The sequence below is a fragment of the Oreochromis aureus genome, linkage group 11 (assembly GCF_013358895.1).
Source record: "Oreochromis aureus strain Israel breed Guangdong linkage group 11, ZZ_aureus, whole genome shotgun sequence".
NCBI lineage: Eukaryota > Metazoa > Chordata > Actinopteri > Cichliformes > Cichlidae > Oreochromis > Oreochromis aureus.
Window position 1 is genome coordinate 33,234,136 of NC_052952.1, and position 23,202 is coordinate 33,257,337.

The 23,202-nt window shown below is 39.4% G+C and overlaps 1 protein-coding gene across 2 annotated transcripts in view; it reads left to right on the plus strand.

Moving 5' to 3' along the window:
* znf385d (zinc finger protein 385D) overlaps positions 1–23,202 on the plus strand; it is a 95,258-nt gene that overhangs the window by 5,905 nt on the left and 66,151 nt on the right. For both annotated transcript variants that reach the window (XM_039620144.1, XM_031728433.2), the window contains exon 2: positions 5,770–5,912. In XM_039620144.1, the coding sequence (XP_039476078.1) occupies positions 5,770–5,912 (143 nt within the window). The remainder of the gene's footprint in view (positions 1–5,769; positions 5,913–23,202) is intronic.

The following is a 23,202-nucleotide window of genomic DNA, read 5'->3' on the forward strand; positions in this document are numbered from 1 at the left end:
TTAATGTTTATGACATCATTTGTCACTTTCATGATGTGTTAATGTTTTGAAAAAATAAAGCAGTCTATCATGTCAGAATCAGTATATTCTTTTAGGTGACTGAATATCAAATGCCCTTGATTTCTAAGTCAAACCCCTCACTCTTGTTTTCAAATAACCAAGAAGTTGACACCCAAAAAGTGCCTTTAAATTCCTTTACTACTTCTACTACTAATAATAATTCTGCTTTATCAGTATAGTGCCAAAACAGAATACCTGTTGCCTCAAGACTTTTCATTTGTAAGGTAAACACCCCGCAGTAATACAGAGAAAATTCCAGCTACCCCCTATATGCAAGCACTTGGCGACAGTGGGAAGGAAAAACTCCCTTTTAACAGGAAGAAACCTCCGGTAGAACCAGGCTCAGGGAGGGGCGGCCATTTGCCACGACCCATAGGGGATGATGAGATGGCTGTCCCTCCCTGAGCCTGGTTCTACCGGAGGTTTCTTCCTGTTAAAAGGGAGTTTTTCTTTCCCACTGTCATCAAGTGCTTGCTCACAGAGAGTTGTTTAATTGTCGGGGTTTCTCTCTTTTATTGTAGTGTTGTTACCTTACAATTTAAAAAGTATTGAGGTGACTGTTGTGATTTATAAAAATAAAACTGATTTGAATTGAACTGAATCTGGTCAACCAGTTAAGGCTGAGGAGAGGGATAATAATGATAATAATAAAAACCAGTAGAATACTAGAGATTGTTGGCAAAAATAAAACAGAATAAATTTAAGAAAACTAAAGAGATTGAAAAATACTGCATGAAAAATAAATATTGTTTTTATTGTGAGGCGTGTGAATAGTGTGGCCTCAGATTAAACATGCTTTATTTATAATCAACAGATTCTATCTCGAATGGTGGAAAGAAAGCTATGTACAATTACTCACCTTTGAAAGTATTTCGCTTTTATCCATTTCCGTCTTTTTTTCCCTTCAACATTTAAGGTCGAGTAATAGAAGGCAGTGCCACTGATTTAATTTCACAACAGTGCATAAAGCTACAGTTCAAAATATTAAAGCTGTTACTCTTAATTAAGTAATAATAATTCAAAAATCTTGAGCTATAAAACACTCTAAAAGTGACCACTTACGAAAGGCTTTTAATGGAGATGTTTTATGTGTCTCGAAATAAAATTGCTATTTTTTTCCCACTAGTAACAGTGTCAATAAAATAACACAACTTTATTGCGATTTCCTGTTCAGTGATGGAACAAATCAGTTACTTGTATATAAAAAAATCGCAGACTTCAACCATGGTGGGATGTCAGATTTCATATCCTATCACTCAGCAAACCAAACGTGACCCTATCAAACAAATTCACTTTTCAGTTTGTCACTCCTCATCTCACTGCAGACTAATCTGACACATCCCCGGTGTCTTTGAGCGGGCTGTTTTGACTGTGCGCGTCGAGCTGATGAATGGCGGATTTTGGCTGAGAGAGAGGTGAAGCGAGCCTGCAGGCTGACGTCAGGCCGGCATGTTGAGAGATGGCACAGTTGAATGATCCCTACAGAAGGACTAGGACGTGCCTCCACATGAGAGACGGCATGTGCTCTTTTTTCCAACAGATGGCAACACTCCGGCGACTGGAGGGAAAAGACAGAAGACAGAGTGGGAGAAGGGGGGACAAATTGTGGGGTTTTTTTTTTCCCCTCTTCTCCTCTCATCTTTATGACTTTTGCTTTTTATTTACCCCTAACCACTGCCTGGGGACTGAAACGTGGCAAAACTTGTTTTTATTTGTCTCAAGACAGTGGTTTGATATCGTATCTGCCAGCGCTTTAGAGCCATGCTGGCCCGGAGTTCCACTGTTGTTAAATGTGCAGTGATTTAAAAAAAAATCATCCCTCTGGTTTTCATTATAGCTTTACGGAATAGCTTCTTTAATTCCTAATGTTTTGGAAGCTTGTGACCGTTTTTTCTGCTCTTTTTCATTCGGTCCTGGCTGTACTGAAATCAGTCCTGTGCTGTTTCTAATTGGTGGTTTTAAAAGCACTCTGCTGGCGTGGCGCGCTCACATGACAATAAAAATGAAATATTTACTTTTGTTTTTCCTAGAGATGTGTGGGCCAGACCTCACTTGCCATTGACTCATTGAAACGTTGCGCTCGCTGCAGTCATTCCACGTCAGCTATTTGTGGTGACGATTTCAGAACGAGAACATCTGTTTTGAAGAGATAAACATCATTGTAGAATCACACGGCGGTTATCTGCATATAAAGCTTGCTCTCGGTAGACAGTTTGGGTCTTATTGTGATTACAAGAAGGAAATGAATTCAGGGAATTCACAAGACTGCAACCTGAATGAGGAAAATGAATCACTGAAACAACTCAGAGTGTTCTCTTAACCGTGTAGTAACGCACATGCATGACTGCGTTTGCAAGATTAGAGTAAGTAAAACAGTTAGAATGAACAATTCTATAATGATATAACTTGTGATGGTTATTGGTGAATTGTAGATATGATATTGAGTATGGAGGTGAGTTCTTGACTCTGAAATCAACAGGCATATACCTAATGGTACGTTTCCACAGGATCCATCATTTCCACGCTGAGTTTATAATCTGTGCAACCAGCAGAGCAATTGTGGTCCAGTTGCATTTTATTTCTGAACAATAGAGCAAAGAGTTGTATAATGTGAGGTTTACACTACTTGACTTGCCTCTGACAACTATAACTTCAGCATCAGCATGGATTATTTCTCATGTTGAAGATTTTCAAGAACACTTTCTTTGCAGTGACAGAGAAAATCTGTGAAACAGCCACGGTGTTAGTTTAAGTTTGAATTTCAGGAGCAGAGAGTCTATGAGATGCATTCATCCAATCAGGTGCAATTGTAGAAGAGGCTGTAGGGCATGGCAAGTACCTGTCAGTCATATGACGTTAAGCTATTTAGTGGCTTACTGATCAAGAATCCAAGGAGCATGACCTCCCTTGTGCAAAAACTGCCGGGACATGTAGCAACAGTTTCATCAGCTTTGGCTGAAGAAAAAGAAAAATGCTGACTTAAGATTTAAAACAAAATGATATAGAGAATTATGCTGTATATATTTATAAAAATTTTTAAACTGAATGTGTGGCATGAGTGACGGACCTGACCACATAGTTTGTTCTTTTTTTATTCTGGTTGATCTTCCTCTAACACACGGCCACAGCTTTTCAGCTGCGTCCCACACACAACAACAACAACAACAACAACAACCCCAACCTCAGGTCCCGGCACGTTTTATACAAGGGAGGTGTGATGAGCTGATGCAGCTCCGGTGTGTCAGCCTCCCCTGCAGCCGTGCAACAAACCACGCCCTGCCAAAGAATGAAATCGTAAATCTTATTAGTTTGTTTTTCTTTCAAAAATTGTTCAGTCTTCACTATTGACAATATATGAAATCCAACAGCGATATCGGATTTCTTGACCTAGACGATACTATATTTAGATGAGAAGGTGGAGTTCTACTGTAAGCCATCATCATTCCCAGGCGTTGGTTACAGATCTCTGTGTTGAGCAACCAACCAACAAAAACAGCCACAGCCCTAACTTTAAAGTTTATTGGGATTTAAATGGATAAGTTCTAAAAACAAACTCTCCTATGAACTCCTGGTACACTTTCTCGTTTCAGTCGCCTTGTTTAGCTCTCTCTGGATTAGGGATGGGTATTGATAAGATTTTCACGATTCCATTTTCGATTCTGTTTAACGATTCGATTCTTTATCAATTCTCTTATCGATTCCTTTTTTTTAAAAAAGCAGAACACACAGGTCGATTAGCTTAGAACTTTGTTTTATATCTTCTCTTTGAACAAGATAGAAATTTAGGAGTAACATGGCCTTACAAACCCAACAGTGAGATCTTAAGAGATCCACAGCCTACGGCTCTTCAATGGGGTGTCACAGGGTCCCCAGGAAAAAAATTGTAAATGTAAAATAATAAAATAAATATTCTTAACATAACATAAATTATTCTGTAGCAATTACACAAGCATATCCAGTAATGTCCCTGCCTACAATTAAACACATTCACTTACCGAAAATCGGGGGCATCTGCTGTGGCAAATGGGTGCAAGCCTTTGACCACAAACTTAGTCACTGCTCGGTGACATTCGTCTGTCCTGGCCTGAAAGGAGACGCTACCGGTAGACTGCAGCGATCTGAGCCAGCCAGACTCTGTCTGTCTCATCATGGTCGCCTAAATGCACAGTAATGGCAGGTTTTGTAATAAGGCAGATCGCGCTAACATAATATGCACTGTTAGTTGATTATTTACCTGCCGCATTAACGGGAGAGGACGTGCAAACGTTACCGCTGCTGCTGGGTTGAGATTCACGAGTCCGGAGCGGAATTAAAAACACGACATTCATTTAAGTTCATCGCGTGTTTTGTGAGCAAATGCTTTTGCATATTCGTAGTGTTTCCTCCCTTAAATGAAATATCTACTTTGCAAGTATTGCAAGTTGCCCCGTTGTCATCCGTTCTCGTAAAGTATAACCAAACTTTTGAGCGTTTGAGCCGCTTAGGCGCCCTGCCAGGTAAATGACGCTCCGCAACGTGGTGACGTCATTCGGGGCGACTGGAATCGGTAAGGGAATCGTTTGCAAAAATGGCAAACAATTCCAAGGAATTGAAACAGTGGGAACAGTGGTTTCGATACCCATCCCTACTCTGGATTCTGTCGTTAGCCGCCAAGCACAAAAGTGTGTTCACCTCATCGCTGGACCACAGTTTTTGTTTGTGTGTAGGCATTTCTGTTAGTGACAGTTTTCAAAAATGATTCTTGTGAAGGAGTTCCTCTCATGACCCCATCCAGTGTTGTCACTCCCTGGTGAATTAGTGGCAGTTTGTTGATTTTTGGCTCAACTCTGCTCACCTGGAAACGCTGCCAAAAGGGTACTAAAAAATACCCGGTACCAGGTAGTACAATCTAATGGAAAACTCTATAAACCAAGAGTAAGTTGAGTCGAGTCCATTGCACGCTAGTGGAAAAGGGGTTATAAAGTACCAGGCTCAAAACATCTTTTGCCTCAATAGCCATCGGAGGAACTGCACTTTTTAGCACTTTTGGACTGTCTTCATTTTTCCCCCGGAGGTTAAAAAATGTGTGTTCTTCGGCACAGAACGGCAGAAGACTTTCATATTCTTCTTCAGTTGAGATGTGATTAAAAGTTCCAGAAGAAGGTTGCAATTGGACCTGAAGTTAAAATAATGTAATCACAGTTCAGTGTTAAAATATAAAAATCCTCAAAACTGGAGAGAGGAAATTAGATTATGATGAGTTTGCACTACAATAATAAAACCATTGCTAGAAAATGATGAAAAAAATTACTTTGAAATAATGGAAATCCCCCAAAGGGCATCAAGGTTTTTCCAGCTTTGAAACATTAAAACGATCCCAAGTGGAGATTTGGGGGATTTCCATGCCATCAGATGAATTACAATGTATTTCACAAGCTGCCAAAAATACTTTTTTACTTCTGGCATTAATTTAAGTTCAATCAATTTTCACTGTAAGCTCTGGAGCCAATGTAAGGAATGTCTTGCCTTGGCAGTCGTGGTGGCTGAGGTGCTTAAGTAGTAGATTAAATGATTTGTACAAACAGAAGGCAGGGACATCGTGATGTCGTAGACCTGAATAAAACAAGCACTGAAGGTTAATTTAAATGTACGCTTTCAGATTTCGGCTTGTGCATCTTGCCCTGTTGCTGTCTGCAGTTCAACATGTTGTCTTTGCTCTCCCTCCTGCAGGTAACACATGTCAAAATGGCCTCATGCCTGCATTGGTGCGTCCCACCCTGCCTGCTGTCCAGACCTCGCTGGCCATGAAGCAGTTTCTACCTATTCCTTTGGATACAGCCTCAGCGGTCAGCCTCTTTCCAGGATTCAACACAGTGAGTGTCATCCTTATCTCCTTGTGTCATGTGATTGGCTTGTTGGTTTTCAGATTCTCTCTGACTCCTGCTAAGGTCACAGTGAAGGACACCCTCTGTGATCTCAGCAGCAGAGTAGACAGATTTTGCATTTCAGTGGTGTTTTTGCCATATTTGTCAGCATGTTTGTTTAAGCTGTTATTACTGCCTCAAAAAGATACAATGAGAAGCTTTTAGCTTTGAGGCAGGGAGGTCCAACCTTTTTTTCCATGTCTTTTTATCAAACACTCTTTCACACAGTTGTGCATAAACCATTTAATTAGGATGATTCTTTCAAAGCTTGAATGTGAGTTTGAAAGGGAAGGAGTATGTATAATGTGGCTGACACTTCTCTGAAAAGGCCTATGTCTTTCTATGGATTAATGAATGCTTTCTTATGCACACATTTAGATAGAAGCCATTTACGTTGATCTCCAACCATTTCGTTGTATATCTATTATAGAAGCACACATTTTGTCTTTTCTCAGTGCTCCACTAATGTGTTTCTGCATTTCTGTATGTGTGATTATTGTGATTATTGTGCACTTACTCTGCGGAGAGTTAACCTAATCTGTTTTATCTTTATGTGATTTATAGACAGTTCTGCCTTTAAGCTCCAAGTTCAAAACTCATAAAAACAGAGCAGGTTACTTCTCTTGGAGGAATTTGTCTGCAGAGGACAACTCATCTCCTTGTTAACATTCACATCTGTTTTTATTTTGAACCCAGACGCAGAAGACGATGTAGCTTACTGTAGAAAATGCTGAAAACTAGTGTTCATCCAAGCAGTGTAAATGGCACAATCCAAAATGTGTCTTCAAAATCAGCCATTGCTTCTTTTCAAAATATGGCTTCTTAAGTAATTATTAGTCCAAAGTGAGCCTGCGCAAGTATGCTTCAAGATGCACTCATGATGGTAGCAAAGGTCCGGCTGCAGAAATGTTGCAAATAATTTGGCTTCATTTTATGTGTCTGTCTTTGTCCAAATAATTTGCTGATAATCACCAAGATGTTTCCTGGAAAGAACTGTGTAGTTCGCTATTAATTACAGGAAAACAGACGCAGTGTTCAGAGGTCACTTTTTCAGACTTGTATTTGTGAGTAATTGCTGTCAGATCGAGAGTCAGTGCACAGCTGGTCAGCTGAACATCAAAAACTGTTAAATTTGTTTAGAAGCAGACAAACATGAAATTTCTCTCTAATTAGTAACTTCTTACAGAATCACTCACAGAAAACTTCAGAGAAAATATTAAGACTTTACACTCAAAGTGTTTCCAATCGTTTTTCACATTGTCCATTTTTCACTAATGTGTTTGGCTCACATTCTTTCTTTGTTGTTCTTAATCAGTGCTGGCTACACCCATAACACCCCATAGAAGGCTTCTAAAACTTCAAAGCATCTAACATTTTTGACCAATGTTATATACTTGTAGACTTGTATACTGTACCTCTTTTCCAAGAAATGTTTTCAACAGTGATGAAAACAAGATAAATGTGTACTTTCATTCACTGTAATGGGCAGTGCTATTTTATTTGGCTGCCATTGGCAGTATTATTTTGAACTCAGATAACAGTGCTTGGTTGCAACACAACTGAAATACCACAAACTGTTACATAGATATGCATTTAAACAATATAACCTGAATATATGACAATATATGGCACCTCTTGTGTGAACATGATTTACGTTTTTTATTGCATAAGTGGTAAAAAAAAACAAAAAACAGTTAAGATCCCACAATGCAGTCTCATGGCAGTTTGTCAAACACTCACAACCTATAATCTATTTTCCATCCTTATTTTCATGTAGCTGAATGTGATTTTTCATCTGTCCAGTCTCACATGTACTATTCTGAGTCCATGAACAGCACTATGAATAAATCAAAAACAGAGTTTGTAGAATTTTAACGATCTTGGAAGTCAATATTTGGTATAACATCCTTTGCTCTTCAACATAGCCTGAACTCTGTGGCTATGTTGTAATTTCTTTAAGAAGTCTTCAAAAATAGTTCTCCAGGCTTCTTGAAGAGCTTTCCAAAACCCTTCTTTAGCGTTAGCTGCCTTTTGTTCTATTATTTTGGCAAGATGATCCCACACTGCTTCAATAATATTGATGTCCGGGCTCTGGGGAGGCCAGTCCATGACTGATAGTCTTCCATTGTGTGCTTTTCTGTCTAGATATGCTTTTACTTCATTGGCAGTGTGTTTGGGATCATTGTCATGCTGAAAAATGAAGCTATTGCCCGATACTTTCCAGATGGTATTGCATTGTTGATACTTTTTTATGTTCACAATTCAGTCGGTTTTGGCAAGATTTCCAAACCATGACAGGCCCTTCATCATGTTTTACAGATGCTATAGACACTTGCTGTTGATGACTTGAATGAAAAATTTGATTCATCATTCTATAAGATCTGTTGCCACAGATTTTTGGCCCAGTTCTTGTGTAACTTAGCATACCTCAACCTTTTCTCCACGTTTCCTTTCTTAAAGAATGGCTTCTTGACAGCCATCCTTCTTCTGAAACCATTTCTGATGATGCTTTGGTGAGCAGCAGATGGATCAGCTGCAGGGCCAGAAGCATCTCCCGGGTCCTGTGTCGGGTCTTCGCTGGATTCTTTACAGTTTCTTAAAGATGTGACTTTCATATACAGTTCATCTGCTGTAGATGTTTTTTTAGTCTTGTTTGTCCTGTACCTGTTCCACAAATTTTATTAAGGACAGATATGAAGAGATTTTAAAATAAGGGATGAAGCCACTAATGTCCAAAGATAAACTTTGGAAGACCTTCAGAGAGCCTGGAGAACTATTGCTGGCTGCTTGGAGGCAAAATATAAAGACATGACAGCAGAGTACTGTACATGACATTAATGTTTTCTAAAAAGTAGGGGAAAAAAATCTAGATTTGGAAGCTGGAGGGTTGCTGGTGGGGTGAACCAATGCACTTTTAATACCAGATAACAAAGTTAAAACACAGTAGTTTCCACTTCCTTGTAAAGCTGTGGTTTCCTGGTTACCATGGTGACACATCTCTACAAAGTATATACTGCAGACACAAAATGTACTTCACGACTCTAAAATGAAAAAAGTGGAGGAAAATGGATGAATGGATGGCAAAGCAATGCAGACTGTTACAAAAAACATGTTATTTTGTCTCAGTAGCTCCATGGAGTTGTGGCGCTAACTAGTCGATACAGCAGTGAACTCTGACAAGAGCAATGGCGGAGGGCTCTATGTTTATTTAAATACTGAGTAGTACACAAACCAAGTCACTATAGGGACTTACTGCTCCCCAGATTTGGTATACGTAATTCCCAGATACAGGCGATTTTACTTCCTGAGGGAGTTTTCTGTTCTTATCTACATTCTAACTCAAGCTAATGCTAAGCTAGCACAGCCTTACATGGACTTCCACTATATCAGTTGCTGAGCCTTGGTCATACATTTTTTTTCTACCAGTTGCAATACCTCACCAGGGGATCAAACACGCTGAGCAAATACACAAATGTTACAGATCCCTACAATGCACTGCCTACCTCAACCATAAATAGTGACAGGTGGTCACTATTTCTGCTGTCTGCATGTCCCAGACCTGGAGTAAGGGTCTGTATCCACACGTGGCTCTTTGAAGAAGTTGCACATTGAATCTCATTGTACTATGTACAGTGAAAATGAAGACATTCATTTCAGTTAAATTCACAAAGGAATATAATCCTTTGGTAATGTCTCTCCTTTGTCACAAAAACAGCTTATGTTGTTGCCCATACTTCTGATTGAAAGAGCCCCAGAGGCAGAAATTACATACTGTGCCTTTAAACCAGCCTCTCTTTCACTTAGTTTGAAAGTGAAACACAGGCTCCTGATGTGAAGGGAATTGTGTAGCCTTTTGTTTTATGACAGTGAATCTAGTAGCTTGTGTACAGAGTTCCTACTATCTGCAAGGAATAATGCTAATCTGAATTATTATTACATTAACATAAGAAAATGCAAGAACAACTATTTCAACAATATATTGGGTTTGAAGTAAATTTTCAAGCAGAAATCCTGAAAACAAGTCATAATTTGAAATTCTATGATGATGTTAAACTGATTATCTCTGGGTTTAGGATTGCTGTTCATCAGTAATGTTTTTTGTTGCGGTTGTAGGTTTAGCTTTGACAAACTAAAGCACATCAAAACCTTAACACAATATATAATTTATATCCAGGTACTCAAAGCACTTTCTAATCTCTTCAGTGATTGTTTTGCTGTATACCTATTCTCTATATTTATCTGTTAATACTTTTCCTTTACAGCTCATCTTTTTAAACAGTAACAGTAGTAAACAGCTTTCTGTAATGCAGTGATAGCATGTGGCTGCACAGACCTTATTAGATTTGTGACCTGTGAGGAGCCACCTTCTAAATGGAGCACTCACCCGATGTGCACTTACTGTAGCAGGATGTGTACACCCGTATGGATCTATTGATTTTTCTTTTTGAAAGTAGAAAGTAATCATGAGAAAAAAAATGCGGCCTCACCAGCTCAAATCAACGAGGTCATCACAAAAATACGTTGACTTCTGGAAGAAAAGAAAAAAACTCAAATAGATAACCTAGCCTAATTTCTTACTTTTCTTTTTTCACCCCGCTGCCCCTTTGAAACACTGGGATAGCTCAATTCAAAATGTGCTGAAACGAAAAGGGCTGAAATATGGAGCACAGCTGGATAAGAGTGAGGAAAAAAACATGAAGGGTGAAAAAAGTGGGACATCACAGAGAAAAGCCCAGATAACCCATGGGAAGACAGATTGTTTCTGCAAGGAGAGTTTCATGAGAAAGTTCAGGAATACTGTGTCCCTTTACTCGCCCTGTCTAATCTGTATTTAACAGACTTGTCTGCAGATAATGAGTAATACACTGGGAAGCCTCCAAATGGTGGAAAGCTGATACTAGATTAACACAAAGTAATCACCTCTTGCACTCTGTCGCACAGACACACTAACACACACCATCTCAGTCTTTCAACCTTCTTCTTTTCTTTTGCGAGCTTTTGTTTCCCTCCTTGTCTCATGTTCTTTCAGACTTTGCTCTGAGCTCCTGATTTCTTAATCACCAGAAGAATGTGGTGCGCTTTTAAAAGTTCGTGCACAAGTAGAAAGTTCATGCATATACTGTTCTGCATGCTGTTGTTCTGCCTATACAAGCGCTTTGTAGCACTTTCAGCACCGGTGTAAGTTTGGATTCAAAGGTGCAACAAAGGAGCCTGTTTGCCAGCTCACAGGTCTGATCAGATTTCTTTATGTGTCACACAGCAGGCGGTGTGCTGAGTGGGAAGAGATATTTTTCAACTTATACAAACAGTGCTGGAAATATCGAAGAAGAAGAAGGAAAGTTCTGAATTCAAGTAGTTTCTGAAATACAAGCACAAACACTTTTCTATAATGCTTGCCTTTATTTGTTTTGCATTTACTGTGAAATCAAGAGTAAAAATACAACATTTCCGCCTAAAGTCGTAGACTTTAAGTACTAAGCTGCACAAGTGGAAATTTAAAAAGAAGTAAATCACATAAGCAACTTTGTTAGGATTAACTAAGAAGTTGCTTTCCCCCTTCTGCACATGTACGATATGTCTTCACTCAAGCAGATTATTAGAGGAGCTCGGATTTTAATTGTGCACAGAAACCAAACAGCTGTTTGATTCGGCGGAGCAGATTTAGTGAGTTACGGATCAAGCTGAAGCTAGTTTCCATCTGTACTCCCACTGAAAGCAGACGCTTTATATCTGCCCAGATGAGGTCAGATCTTCTTATGCGCCACCGGGGCTCAATAAACATTTGAGCTCCCCGTTTCAAAAAAAAAAAAAAAGCCACATGATCCTATAGGTGATGATGACAGTTCTTCCATTAACGCACTGCAGCAGTAGGAGCACACTCATTCTTGGTAGGATTTGTATTATTGGATGCATTGTGGTGGAGTAAAAAAAGAAATTGTGTAAGTGTTTGCGTGTCCACACCTGCATGCAGAGGGAATAATACCAAAGTCTCTTGCTGGGGCTTTGTATATTCTTGTTCTGGGATGAGTGACACATTCAGGAAGTCCTTAGCCAGAGGGGAAGAAACAGCGTTTGTTTTCTCTCTCTCGTCTACTTTCTTTTCCCCCAGTGGGGCGCCTTGATACAATAAAATGTAACAGGAAATATGTGGCTTCAAGCCATAGAAGACGACTTCATGCATGCAACTACATGTGCTCAGAAACGCACGGGGGAGAAATTCTATTAGGACAAGTTTTCCAGTTCATAAGGAGCTTTAAGACACACACAGTGATGTTAGTAGTTCGGAAAAGGGTGAAAATGAGGATGTTGTTATGGTGTAATAATATACGGCACCTTACATAATATTTTACTACACTATTCCCACTTAGGTAAAGCTGCTATTTCTTTGAATATAACTGTTGGTTTTTGTACCATTGTGAGTAAAGTTGCAACAACAATTAATACGTATTACTGATTTTGCATACAGAATTTTTCATTTATTCTATACAGATGTGATTTACTTGATTATCCAAAAACTGCAAAAATTGTGCACAAGTAGTAAAGTTCTTTATTGATTTTGCTTGTGAAATATAAAAGTTTTTCAACGTTGTTTTGCTGCAGTTATTAATACAGCATGATAATTCAAATATATCCAAGATTATTCTGAATACAATCACGTATGAGATTATTTAATTGTTCAGTATATTGATGCATTTCAGAGAAAAGATTCGTTTTTCTTTCTATCATGAGAGTTTTCTTGCTATATAACAAATTGTTTTACCTTCCTGGGGCTGTCCATATCTGTGCCTGTATGTACGTGTGTGTGTTTTAAAAAATGTGGTTCTGCAGATCCCCTACTATACCAGTACCTAACAAAGAGATGGTTTTGAATAGTCTGAGAGGTGTTTCTGTCTGCCTGTCTGCAGACAAAATTGTGAAAGATGCGGTCACTCTTTGAGGTTTTAGCTGGTGCATTGTCATTACACGCTCCAAAAAATTAAAGGAACACTTTGAAAACATCAGATATTAATGGGGAACATATCATGCTTGATATCTATACTGATATGGTTTGGATAATGTGTAAGGAATGAAAGGACGCCACACTGGTTGATGGTAATGAAAATTATTAACAATCAGAGGGCTGAATTTAAAAGAAAGTGGAAAAAATATGCAGCAGACGAGTCCATCCTACTCAAAATGGTACTCAGCAGTTCATATGGTCCCTACATCCTTGTGTGCATGTCTGATATTCTCATAATGAGATGACAGATGGTGTCCTGGGGAATTTCCTCCCAGATCGGGATCACAGCATCCTTGAGCTCCTGGACACTCTGAGGTGCAACCTGGCGGCGTCAGATGGACTGAAACACAACGTCCCAGAGGTGTTCTATTGGATTTAGGTCAGGGAAGATGTGGGGGACAGTCAGTGATATCAGTTCTTTCATCCTCCAGGAACTGCCTGCATACTCTCGCCACATGAGGCCACGCATTGTCATGCATTAGGAGAATCCCAGGATCCACTGCACCAGTGTAGGCTCCAAGGATTTCATCCCATTGTCGTTTTGAGCAGTGTAGTTTGTAGTTACTGCTCAAGATATTATGTGAATGATCCAGTTTGTCTTTTGTCTGATCCTTATCAGTGGTAAGACATGGTGCAACATCCATCAGTCCATCCATGATTGGGAACCCAAAGTCACTGGTGCATTTCTGTGTACAGTAGGAGGAAATAACAGAACATGCAAACTCCACACAGAAAGACCCTAACCAGCCAGAAGGACTGAAGTCAGAATCATCTCGCTGTGAAGCCACAGTCCTAAGTACTCTACCACCATGCTCACCTTGGCCCAGATTAAAAGGAGGAAAACGACTTTGGAAGGACTCTTGGCACCTCTGTGTTTTTTTAATAGAACAAAGCTACACTTTAGAATTTCATTGCATCCAATTGTCACTGAAATTTATTAACCATTCTTACTGATATGAAACTTTAGAAATGTCACCCAAATTGAAAACACAAACACATTTTTTTCTCCACAAATGTACACTTGTTATGTTTGTTTGTTACAGCTGACACCTCTCAATACTTGACACACACACACACAGATGTGTTGAAGATAACACACAGTTCCTTTTCAGCAAAAAGGCCAGTTTGCAAACAGCTTTGAAGAAGTTTTTGGAATTGCTCTGCAACTTTCAATTGATTCAATCACGGAGAAGTTATTGAAATTGCTACCTTGAAAGAAATGGAGCAAACCAGAGAAGAAAAGGGGGGAAAAGGAGGGAGAGCTTGACAGAAACGGGAGAGTTTTGGAGCGTAATGAAAGAGAAAAGTGAAAGAGGGAGAAGCAGTTTTCGGTTTAACAGAGTGGAAGGCCCTGTCGAAGAAGAGGTGTGTGTGTGCCAGTGTGTGTGCATTTGGGTTGTCTTTCTTTGGCCCTGGAAATAAGATCTATCTTGCCTGGAGCTTACATTTGTCTTGGAGAAACAATACAAACTCTATTTCCCCCTGCAGAGTAATCAGGAATGTGATTTATCGATTCTGGGCACAGATCTGCACGCTGGGAAATTGCTTTGTAGTCCTGCAGCTGCAGTGACACACCGGCCTCCGTCTGCATCCAAGACAACATCACAGTCCATTTCAATGTGTACCTACCCTCGCTAAGTCAATGTTAGCATCAGTGGCTGTAATGGAAATGTGCTCTTTGACAAAGCACATAACACAGTGAGCAGTAAAGCTGGAGGAGTTCTTTTGTTTATTTGGGCAAAAGTCCTCTTTATTTTCTGCATAGTTTTTTGGTGACTGACAAGTGGAAGACTTCCAAACCAGCCCGAGCTCCAAATCTCTGCACATATTTCAGATTTGCAAATTGCATTTTATCAGCTTATACATAATCTCCATCTTTGCTGACCTTTTCACCTTGCTGCAGTGTCGTACAGGTCCACTCCAGGAACCTGTGACATCACTGCTGGGTGCATCTGTAGATTGTAAAAAAAAATCATCATCAGCAGCAGCAAAACTGTATTTCAGCCTGGTGTTAATTTACTCTTTTTAACTGCTGATTGTGAAGCAGCTGCACAGATAATTTCATTAAAAAACAATCCTGTGCAAATATACAGATTAGGGAAGAATGTTTAAGAAATGTTAAAGCTTTCTCTCCATCTAATACTGGCAAAAGAAACCATGTGCACACAGCATTTGACATTAAAAAAGCGTCTGCCTGCAATTTCACCAAGGACCCCGAACTTACACAGAATGAGAATTCCACTCTTGATGTTTGCTCACCCTCAAATTTGTTGGAACAGAAACTCCTTCAGTGGTATGATAAGAACAAGTACAGGTGATGTCCATGTGCACATCTGCAGAGGAGCCTTAGCTAGAACAACTTCTAAGGTCATAATATTGTGGTGTTTACAGCTACTTATGCTCTCCCTGAGCAATTTAACAACAACATTCTGCTTTGGGGTACAAATAATTTAAAAAATAACAACTATGTTATTTCTTAGGTTAGGTTATAAGGGTTAGGTTATAATCTACCCTAATCTAAACTGTGGTATTGTTCCATAGGGGACTCAAAAACAAAAAAAAAGGAAATTATAGGGATAAAACACACTTAAAGATCCAGCATCCACTCCAACTCTGCAACTTTCATTAAAATTGTTGCCTCATAAATGACAAACAATTGTTCAAAGCAGGCTTTGTATGATGATAAAAAATAAAAAGAACAAAGGGTGAGTTAAGCCTGCTTTGCAGACTCTCATTTGATTTATACATGTCCTATAAACATCTAATGGACTCTATAAATTGTATTCCTGGGGGAAGCATGCAAGGCTGCAAAACAATAGCGAATGATCAAAGGTAGAGAGTGAGCGGACCACCACAGTGCCAGCCGCTGCCTTCCAGCCAGTCACACCTGGAGCAGAGTGGAGTGCATATCTGTTTAATGCGTGGCACAGCGGTCCTTATCATTTAGCTCGTGCTCTGGGGCTTTTTAACCCCCTGAACTGAGTGGAAGCTTTATGTTGGCAGAGCTTGTCTCGATGTGTTCTCCCACGATAATATTTCACTCTTTTTGGGTGGCTGCCAGCTCATCGCTCTCTCTGGTGGAATGCAAAGAGCTCAAGATGATTTTTTATGGAGGTGTTTAGTGCCAGCTTCCCAGGAGAGCTGATGCTATAGTGCAGCGTCTCCTCGTTGTCTGAGTGACCTGCTCGTGCTGTACACTACAGTCGGGCTAACAGCTCTCAACGCTCATCCGAGTGTTTAAATTCCGAATGTTTAAATTCTGGGAAGTATCAACTGTTTAACAACTGAATGCCAGGGTTTGAGAAGAAGGACAGTTTCTCCTCCTGTGTTTTAGAGTTCAGGATATAAATGGAAAGAAATGGAAGACGGGAACAATCTGTTTCTGATTTGATGGTGGTGCCATGTGCCTGGGCTCTTTGAGGCGATAACAAAAATATGTCAACTTTAACTGCCCAGCTGGTCATCTTAAAAAGCAGGAATACTACTCAATTTGAGAATTCAAGACCGTATGTAGCAGTTAAAAAAGGCAGAGTGTGTTTCTGATTTGGATTTTAGAGGAAGTTGGTCACAGAGAGTATCTGGCTTTCAGTAAACAACAGTAAAAGCAATAGACATGTAGAGATTTGAGGTTCATTGAAACTGTCATCTCATAGCCTGACTAGTTTTAAAAGAGCTCATGTTTGTGCAACAAAAGCACCTTGATATGCCGCAGTCCTTTTCAAAGTCTGTATTTCTAGTTATTGCACGCATGACCACAAATCTAGACCAGATTATCACGATGCTGACACAGCTGTTTTGGGAGGCGGGAATGCTTACAGTTTTGGATCATTATTGCAGCAGTGTGCTTACCCAACCCTCTTCATGACTCGGGGGATGTAGTTAAAATTTAATCATGATTAGCTTCAACTAACTAAGCTACATTAAACTTTACTGTCTTAACTATGTGACCATGCTATGGTTCAGTTAATAGTTAAACTAGCTCTCAAAAAGGCACACAACCACCCAACTACATCAAGGACAAAAAGCAGCTGAAGAATTTCATTTTACAGAATTAGACTGTTATAATAAGCAGAAAGAATGCTTGGCCAATGTTTAACTGATTCATATATAAAATAAATTATCATATAAGCAATCTGACATCCACTGACAATTTAAAACCACCAGTTAACCTAACATTAGGATTGTGGGAGGAAGCTGGAGCAACCAGAGGGGCTACAGGGATAATATGCAGGCCCCACTAAGGGCTCAATCCCAGACGCTCTTGCTGTGAGGCAGCAATCCTAACCACTACACCACCACTTTGAGTTTTGTGTCACTGATTGGTGAAAGTCCTGATTCTTTTCACCAGGTTTCATGCACTTTCAGCTCTTCATGGTATGAGTGGCTTGGTGAAATTGGTGGCGAATTCAGGTGGTTCTGAATGACATTTTTAATCTTCCCCCATATTAGAATTTATAAAAACATTTAAACATTTTCACAGTACTTTTTTTCATCTAATCTTTAATAAAACTGGCACCAACAATCTTCTGACAGGTGCTTTCCTGGAACAAATAATTCCTGTTTGTTAGCCTCAGAGGAGTTCCCGAGGTCATTAAGTCAGTTTCATGGACTGTATACCAACTGCTTTTCTACTCGAGTATTCATAATGGTATATATACCATTATGAATTCAACTAATCATACAAGCGCTTTTTTCTATACTTTTGCAATAGATGCATCAGAGATCAGCTTGTGCCCGTGCAGACTAGAGCAGCAAAGGATCAAACCATCAGCCTTCGTACTAGTAGACTACCTGTGAGCTGAGCTGCAGTCACTCCTAATCACAAAACTAAAGGCTGCACCTTAAATCTGCATTCATTCTAATAATCAGCAGGGGGTCAAACCTCTGGATGGAAAAAGATGTCAGATTGTACAGGAAAATAAAAAGACTCCTTGGCTCCCTTTCTCTGTCACTTTATGGACTCTTGTCTTACTCATTGCAAGATAAATTTTTAAAGATTTTTTTTAAATTATTTTGGTCCTTTTTCCATCCCAATTAGAGTCAAAAAGAATAATAAAGATTTAAGGCAGTCCTTTGTTATGATTATAAAGTCACCGCTGTATGAGCATGCAGTGTCAGATTTACCCCTTATGTCAAGAAAGCCAAAACACTCAGTTTAAGGCTTTACAGTTAACTAACCAGTGGGTGATGTCATAATGTCTACATCTATCTAGTTCAGTCAGTTTTCCCACTGGGAGGCACTACAGTAACCCCCCCCCCCCCAATCTGGAAATCCAGATTGGGCCTGACAGCCTCTCATGTGGACGAGATTTATGTGGCCACTCTGTTGCACTTAGTCTGAAACCATAAATACTTTAAACATAGCCAGAGCTTCGTCAAATTTGGCACTGATCATCTTTTTTTCTTCTTTTAAAGTTTTCAGAATAATTTGGCAGCAACAGCAACTGAAATCTGTGGCAAAGTGAAAAAAAAAGTACATGAACTTTATGAATCGACTGGGGATGTCTTACTATCGATACCTACAGCCACGTTTTTCACATTATCAGATCAAGTTGCCATAGTGACTATGGCCCGCTCATCTGCTGGGGTTCCTCTTCACAGCGTGAGCTATTTTTAACGGTGACATTAGAAAATGAAAACTGACAGGAACTAATGGTGTCACTGGGGAAAATACTACTGAGGAACAACAACTGGATTTTTGTAGATAACAAAAAGTAAAACTTTATTTTTTTTTCATCACAGCAAGCTGGCTAAATAATTTATATCAATAACTTATTTGATTTGAAGACTTTTTTAAATATTTCAGCTCTTTATGTAGGTAGTTCTGTGTTTTATCGTTTGCTTATAGAATATGATATTTTTTAATTTACTCTTATTCAAAATATTCAAATACGGTAGATACATAATTGGTTTAACTTCTCACAGCTCTCACTGCAACCTGCTCCTTTCGATCTAAAAAGTTTAGAAACCACTGACCTGCAGTGGATGACTGATTCAGCACAGCTGTATTAAATGTGGAAAATACCAAACGATTGGATACAGCCCGATTAAATTTTATCAGCTTATAAGGAAGAGCATTCATGTCACAGTATTATTCTCTCTCACGTTAACAGTGGTTCTCCCTGCAGACCTAAATCTGATGTTAATTAGCCAGAAAACTTGAGTTTTTTTCTTTGCTCTCTGAACTCAAACTTAACCAGAGATTCTGCCTCACAGAAGTGTTTGTATCATTGAAGCGTTATTAATTCAAACACTGCAAACACAGCATTGGTAAATCAAGTGCTACTGCTCTTAAAGACAGCTGTTTTTCAGTTTCCAAGAACTGAACATCCTCTTAGATTCAGTCATTCAAACATCCGTCCCTCCACAGTGTGTGTTAGCGTTAGCTTCGTGCTTTACCGTGTTTCATCGTCAAAGCAGAACCAGCTGGAGCGCTAGTGGGAACAGTTTGCACCTGCAACACCATCGTTCCCTTAATGAAAAGCACACGAGTTCCAGAGGGAGAATTCAGCGGTGTCTTTTTTTGCACGCAGACAAGGTTGACTGGGGATTTACGAGTGTGACGGACTCCCAGGACTAAATCATAATTTTGATGAGGGAGCCTGCGGCTCGCACAGCCTCGTGCCAACAACACGAGGTCCTAGAACACACCCTGTTCGTCTGTAGCAATAGTTCCCCTCCGTTCTCATACATAAATTTTGAGCACTGTTTTTCTCTCCATGAGCTCACAAAAATGTGTCCCCTGCGGACCCAGAGAACTCAAACAAAGGCCAACAATAAATCATTCATACTGCGAAGCTCCTATCGGAGGGTGGCAGTCGCTATGGAGTTAAAGAAACTGGGCTGAGACACTGAGTGGTTTAAATTCCTGCTTTGCCTGGGAAATTACAATACTCAGCTGACATTGTGTGCAGTTTGAGAAGAACACATAACCACAGGGGAGGCCCCCAGATTTGAACTTCTGAGCGAACACAGTCCATATTTAATAGCACCAGGCTTTACTGTAACAGATAACATGTAGACCTGGATAAATGAGAAGCAGGGAGGCTTTGATAAAGAGCATGCTTGCTCAGCAAATGTTCCCAGCATTAAGCAACGCTAATGAATACCAACATCGGTGAAAGTAGGATTAGAAAGTTGAATCCCTACAGGCCCTTTGAGGAGTTACAGGGAATACGGCGCATTTGTTGCGTTGTTAAGATTCAGTGTCTGCAGGTGGCTCATGCATTTTTCTATTGGAGGGCATCGATTTTGGAAATCCAATAGATAGCCACGCTCCTCGGGCTCCTCTCTCATTACCACAGAATCCGCCTTGTTTGATATTCATGGTGGAATATTATTAGAAGATAAATCGTTTAATCTTAGATTTTATTGAACGCTGTCATGAGTGAGACACTCCCCTTCATTCTGTGGGAGTAGCTGAAGCAGTTTGACAGAATGACGGATTAGAAATTAGCCTGCGAGGGAATTTAGCAAAAACACAATCGAACAGCAGTTCCAGTTTGGTCATTTATATGCAAAAAAGACTTTCATTGTCCTGACGCTGCACTTTTCTTTAGCTTAATAAGATGCATATTACAAGGTAAATACATGCAGTTTTTGAGAACGCACTTATTCTACGGCGTCTTCATACAGTTTTTTCAGTGACAGTCTTAATGCAACCCTTTTTCACTGAAGCATATCTGGTGTATCTATGGCTGATGATTCTGGATGATAATTTTCCATCGCTGACTTTTCAGTATTAGCATATACGTTAGCTGATATGGACCAATAAGGTTTTCATTGTTTTTATTTAAAAATTGCATCTGGACTGAAATTGTGTTCCCCTAAAATTTACAGCTTTACTCAAAAAAAGAGACACATTTACAGGCAGGGTTTATAAAACGACGTCGACAGAGATAATGCCAAACTCAAGACTTTAAAATGTGCGTGCGTAAACCGAGAGTCATGTCACAGTGACGATAAAGTCTGTGCTTTTACTTTTTATTAGGGTCATTTAGTAGTAGTAGTAAGTGCTTTGAGGTGATTGTTGTTGTGAATCTGGTCTACATAAATAAAATTGACTTGAACTGAATAGTAACATAGTTTGTTGAAGAGTGGCTCTCACTGCTTATGATACTGTCAGCTCTGAAGCAAATGTGCTAAAGAAGCACCACAGCTGAGGCCAGTGCAGAGTAAGTGGTATCTTCATGTAAGCTGCTTACTAGCTTGTAGACAGTTCACTGTTCTTTGAGAATGAAACCTTTCCTTATATACATGTGTCCCTGCAGTACTATATGTGATGAATGTGTATTTAAAGATTCTTGGTCTCGCTTTCAGCCCCAAAATACAGTGCAGTGTTAGTCAGGCTCCAAAACTGAAATGGCAGCTAACCCTGCCCACATATTTTAACAGATGTTTCATATTTACATATCGGTACTGTGGTGGTACTGAATAAATATATCTCAGTGATAAATATTGAACATTTTATGTTTGTAGTTTTCTTCACATTGGCTGTCTGAGATGCCATTGCTATTAAATCTAGAATTTTACTCATGATACAGGTGTGTTTGTGTCTAATGGTAAAAAAGCAAAAAATGGTGAAAAAGATTTAAATGAAGACAATTTTGGAATTTGTCTGGTCTTCTTAAAAAAAAGGTCTGCAGTCAGTCTAGTAGCCCTACATGACGTTTCAGTGATTTGAGCTAAAATCCATCAGCTGTTTAGTATCTTTGTTAGCATTAGCAAGCTGTCAATCAATGCTAAACACAGTCACAATATATTTTTTGTAGGTATTTAAATACTAAACATGCAATTAAATTAAATCTGGTTACAGTGGAGGCCTCTGTGAAAAGAAATTATGATATCTGTAGACATGTAGTTAAAGGCAATGCAACAAGCTGTTTAAGCCTTAAAGAAGAGGTGGAGCCATGCCATGCGTATTTCTTAAAAGTACATGGGAGCATTTAATATTTTTCTACAAAAACTCAAACCTGTAAACAATCAAAATGCCAACATGTGAGCCCACCCAATTGTTTGACCAGTAAAGCTCAGTGCTGAAAGATTATAGGTTTAAAAACTCATGTGCAGATGAAAGTAGGACCGTCATTGATTCAAGGACCAAGATTAAGTATTGATCCTGCAGAACCTGCGCAGAAACAAAGGTTTTTGTTTTCTCACAATGCAATAACGTTGCCCAAATATTTGAAAAAAAAATTTCACACTTACATGGTTTACATGGAAATCATTTTTAAAAGCTTTGATTTAAAAGACAGGGAAGCTCATCGGCTTGTTGGCCCAAGAGAAATACAAATAAAGCTCTAATAAAACCAAATTTATACATAATTACTTTAAATAGCCACAAGAGCCGAAATCTAGAATACTGTGATAATACTGAATGGGATGTAATGGCTGAAGGCTGTGGGAGGACCTGGCACAGAAGGGGTTATGGTGTTACATTTTTATATTTCATCTCACCTGGACTCACGAGGGAGTGTGAGGCTGCCAAATGCCTGCTGAGAGCTTGCCCAGTTCAATATTTCATCCTGATGGTGGCCAGTGGTTTGAGAGGGGTCAGTGGGGAAGAGCAATGGGAAAATGTGAAGGGAACATACATACCTGCTGAATAACACCATGTCTGTCAGAGAGAACTGCAAAGAGAATGCAGGGAGGAAGAACAAGAGTTCGAAAAAACCGAGGTTCAGGGTTAGCGATAAATGGAGAAAAAAGCTGAAGTAATGGAAGGTGGAGATATGTTCAAGCAGAAGCAAAGAAAAAGCAAAAATATGTCTTGGAGAGTGAAACCAAAGAGAGTGCAGTGTTCGACCTTCACTGTAAAACTCATCCACTCACAGAGAGCCTTTCTTTTCCATAATTGCACTGCTTAAATCCCATCAATAAGGAACTTTGCTTTAAAAACTGTGATGAGTTCATTAGAAGAACTGAACCTTTAGTTACTTGTACTTCTGTTAATCCATTTTCATCAATTTGACTTGCAGAATAAATCTGGAAAATTACAGTTTACTCACATTGTTGAGATTTTACCGTCTGAAGAGTCTACACTCAAATGAAAAGCAGGTAAAAAAATATAATCACCAAGTGGAAACAGACTTTCCCCAAAGGCTTTAAAGAGGCAAGCTTAAAGTTTTAACAAGATCAAATAGATTTTTAGTAACCCGTTTAATCCCATCAGAATATGTACAAAGAGTATCAAGGCAGAAAGTGGCTTTTATGAATATTATTCAAAGTGTGAATTTTCCT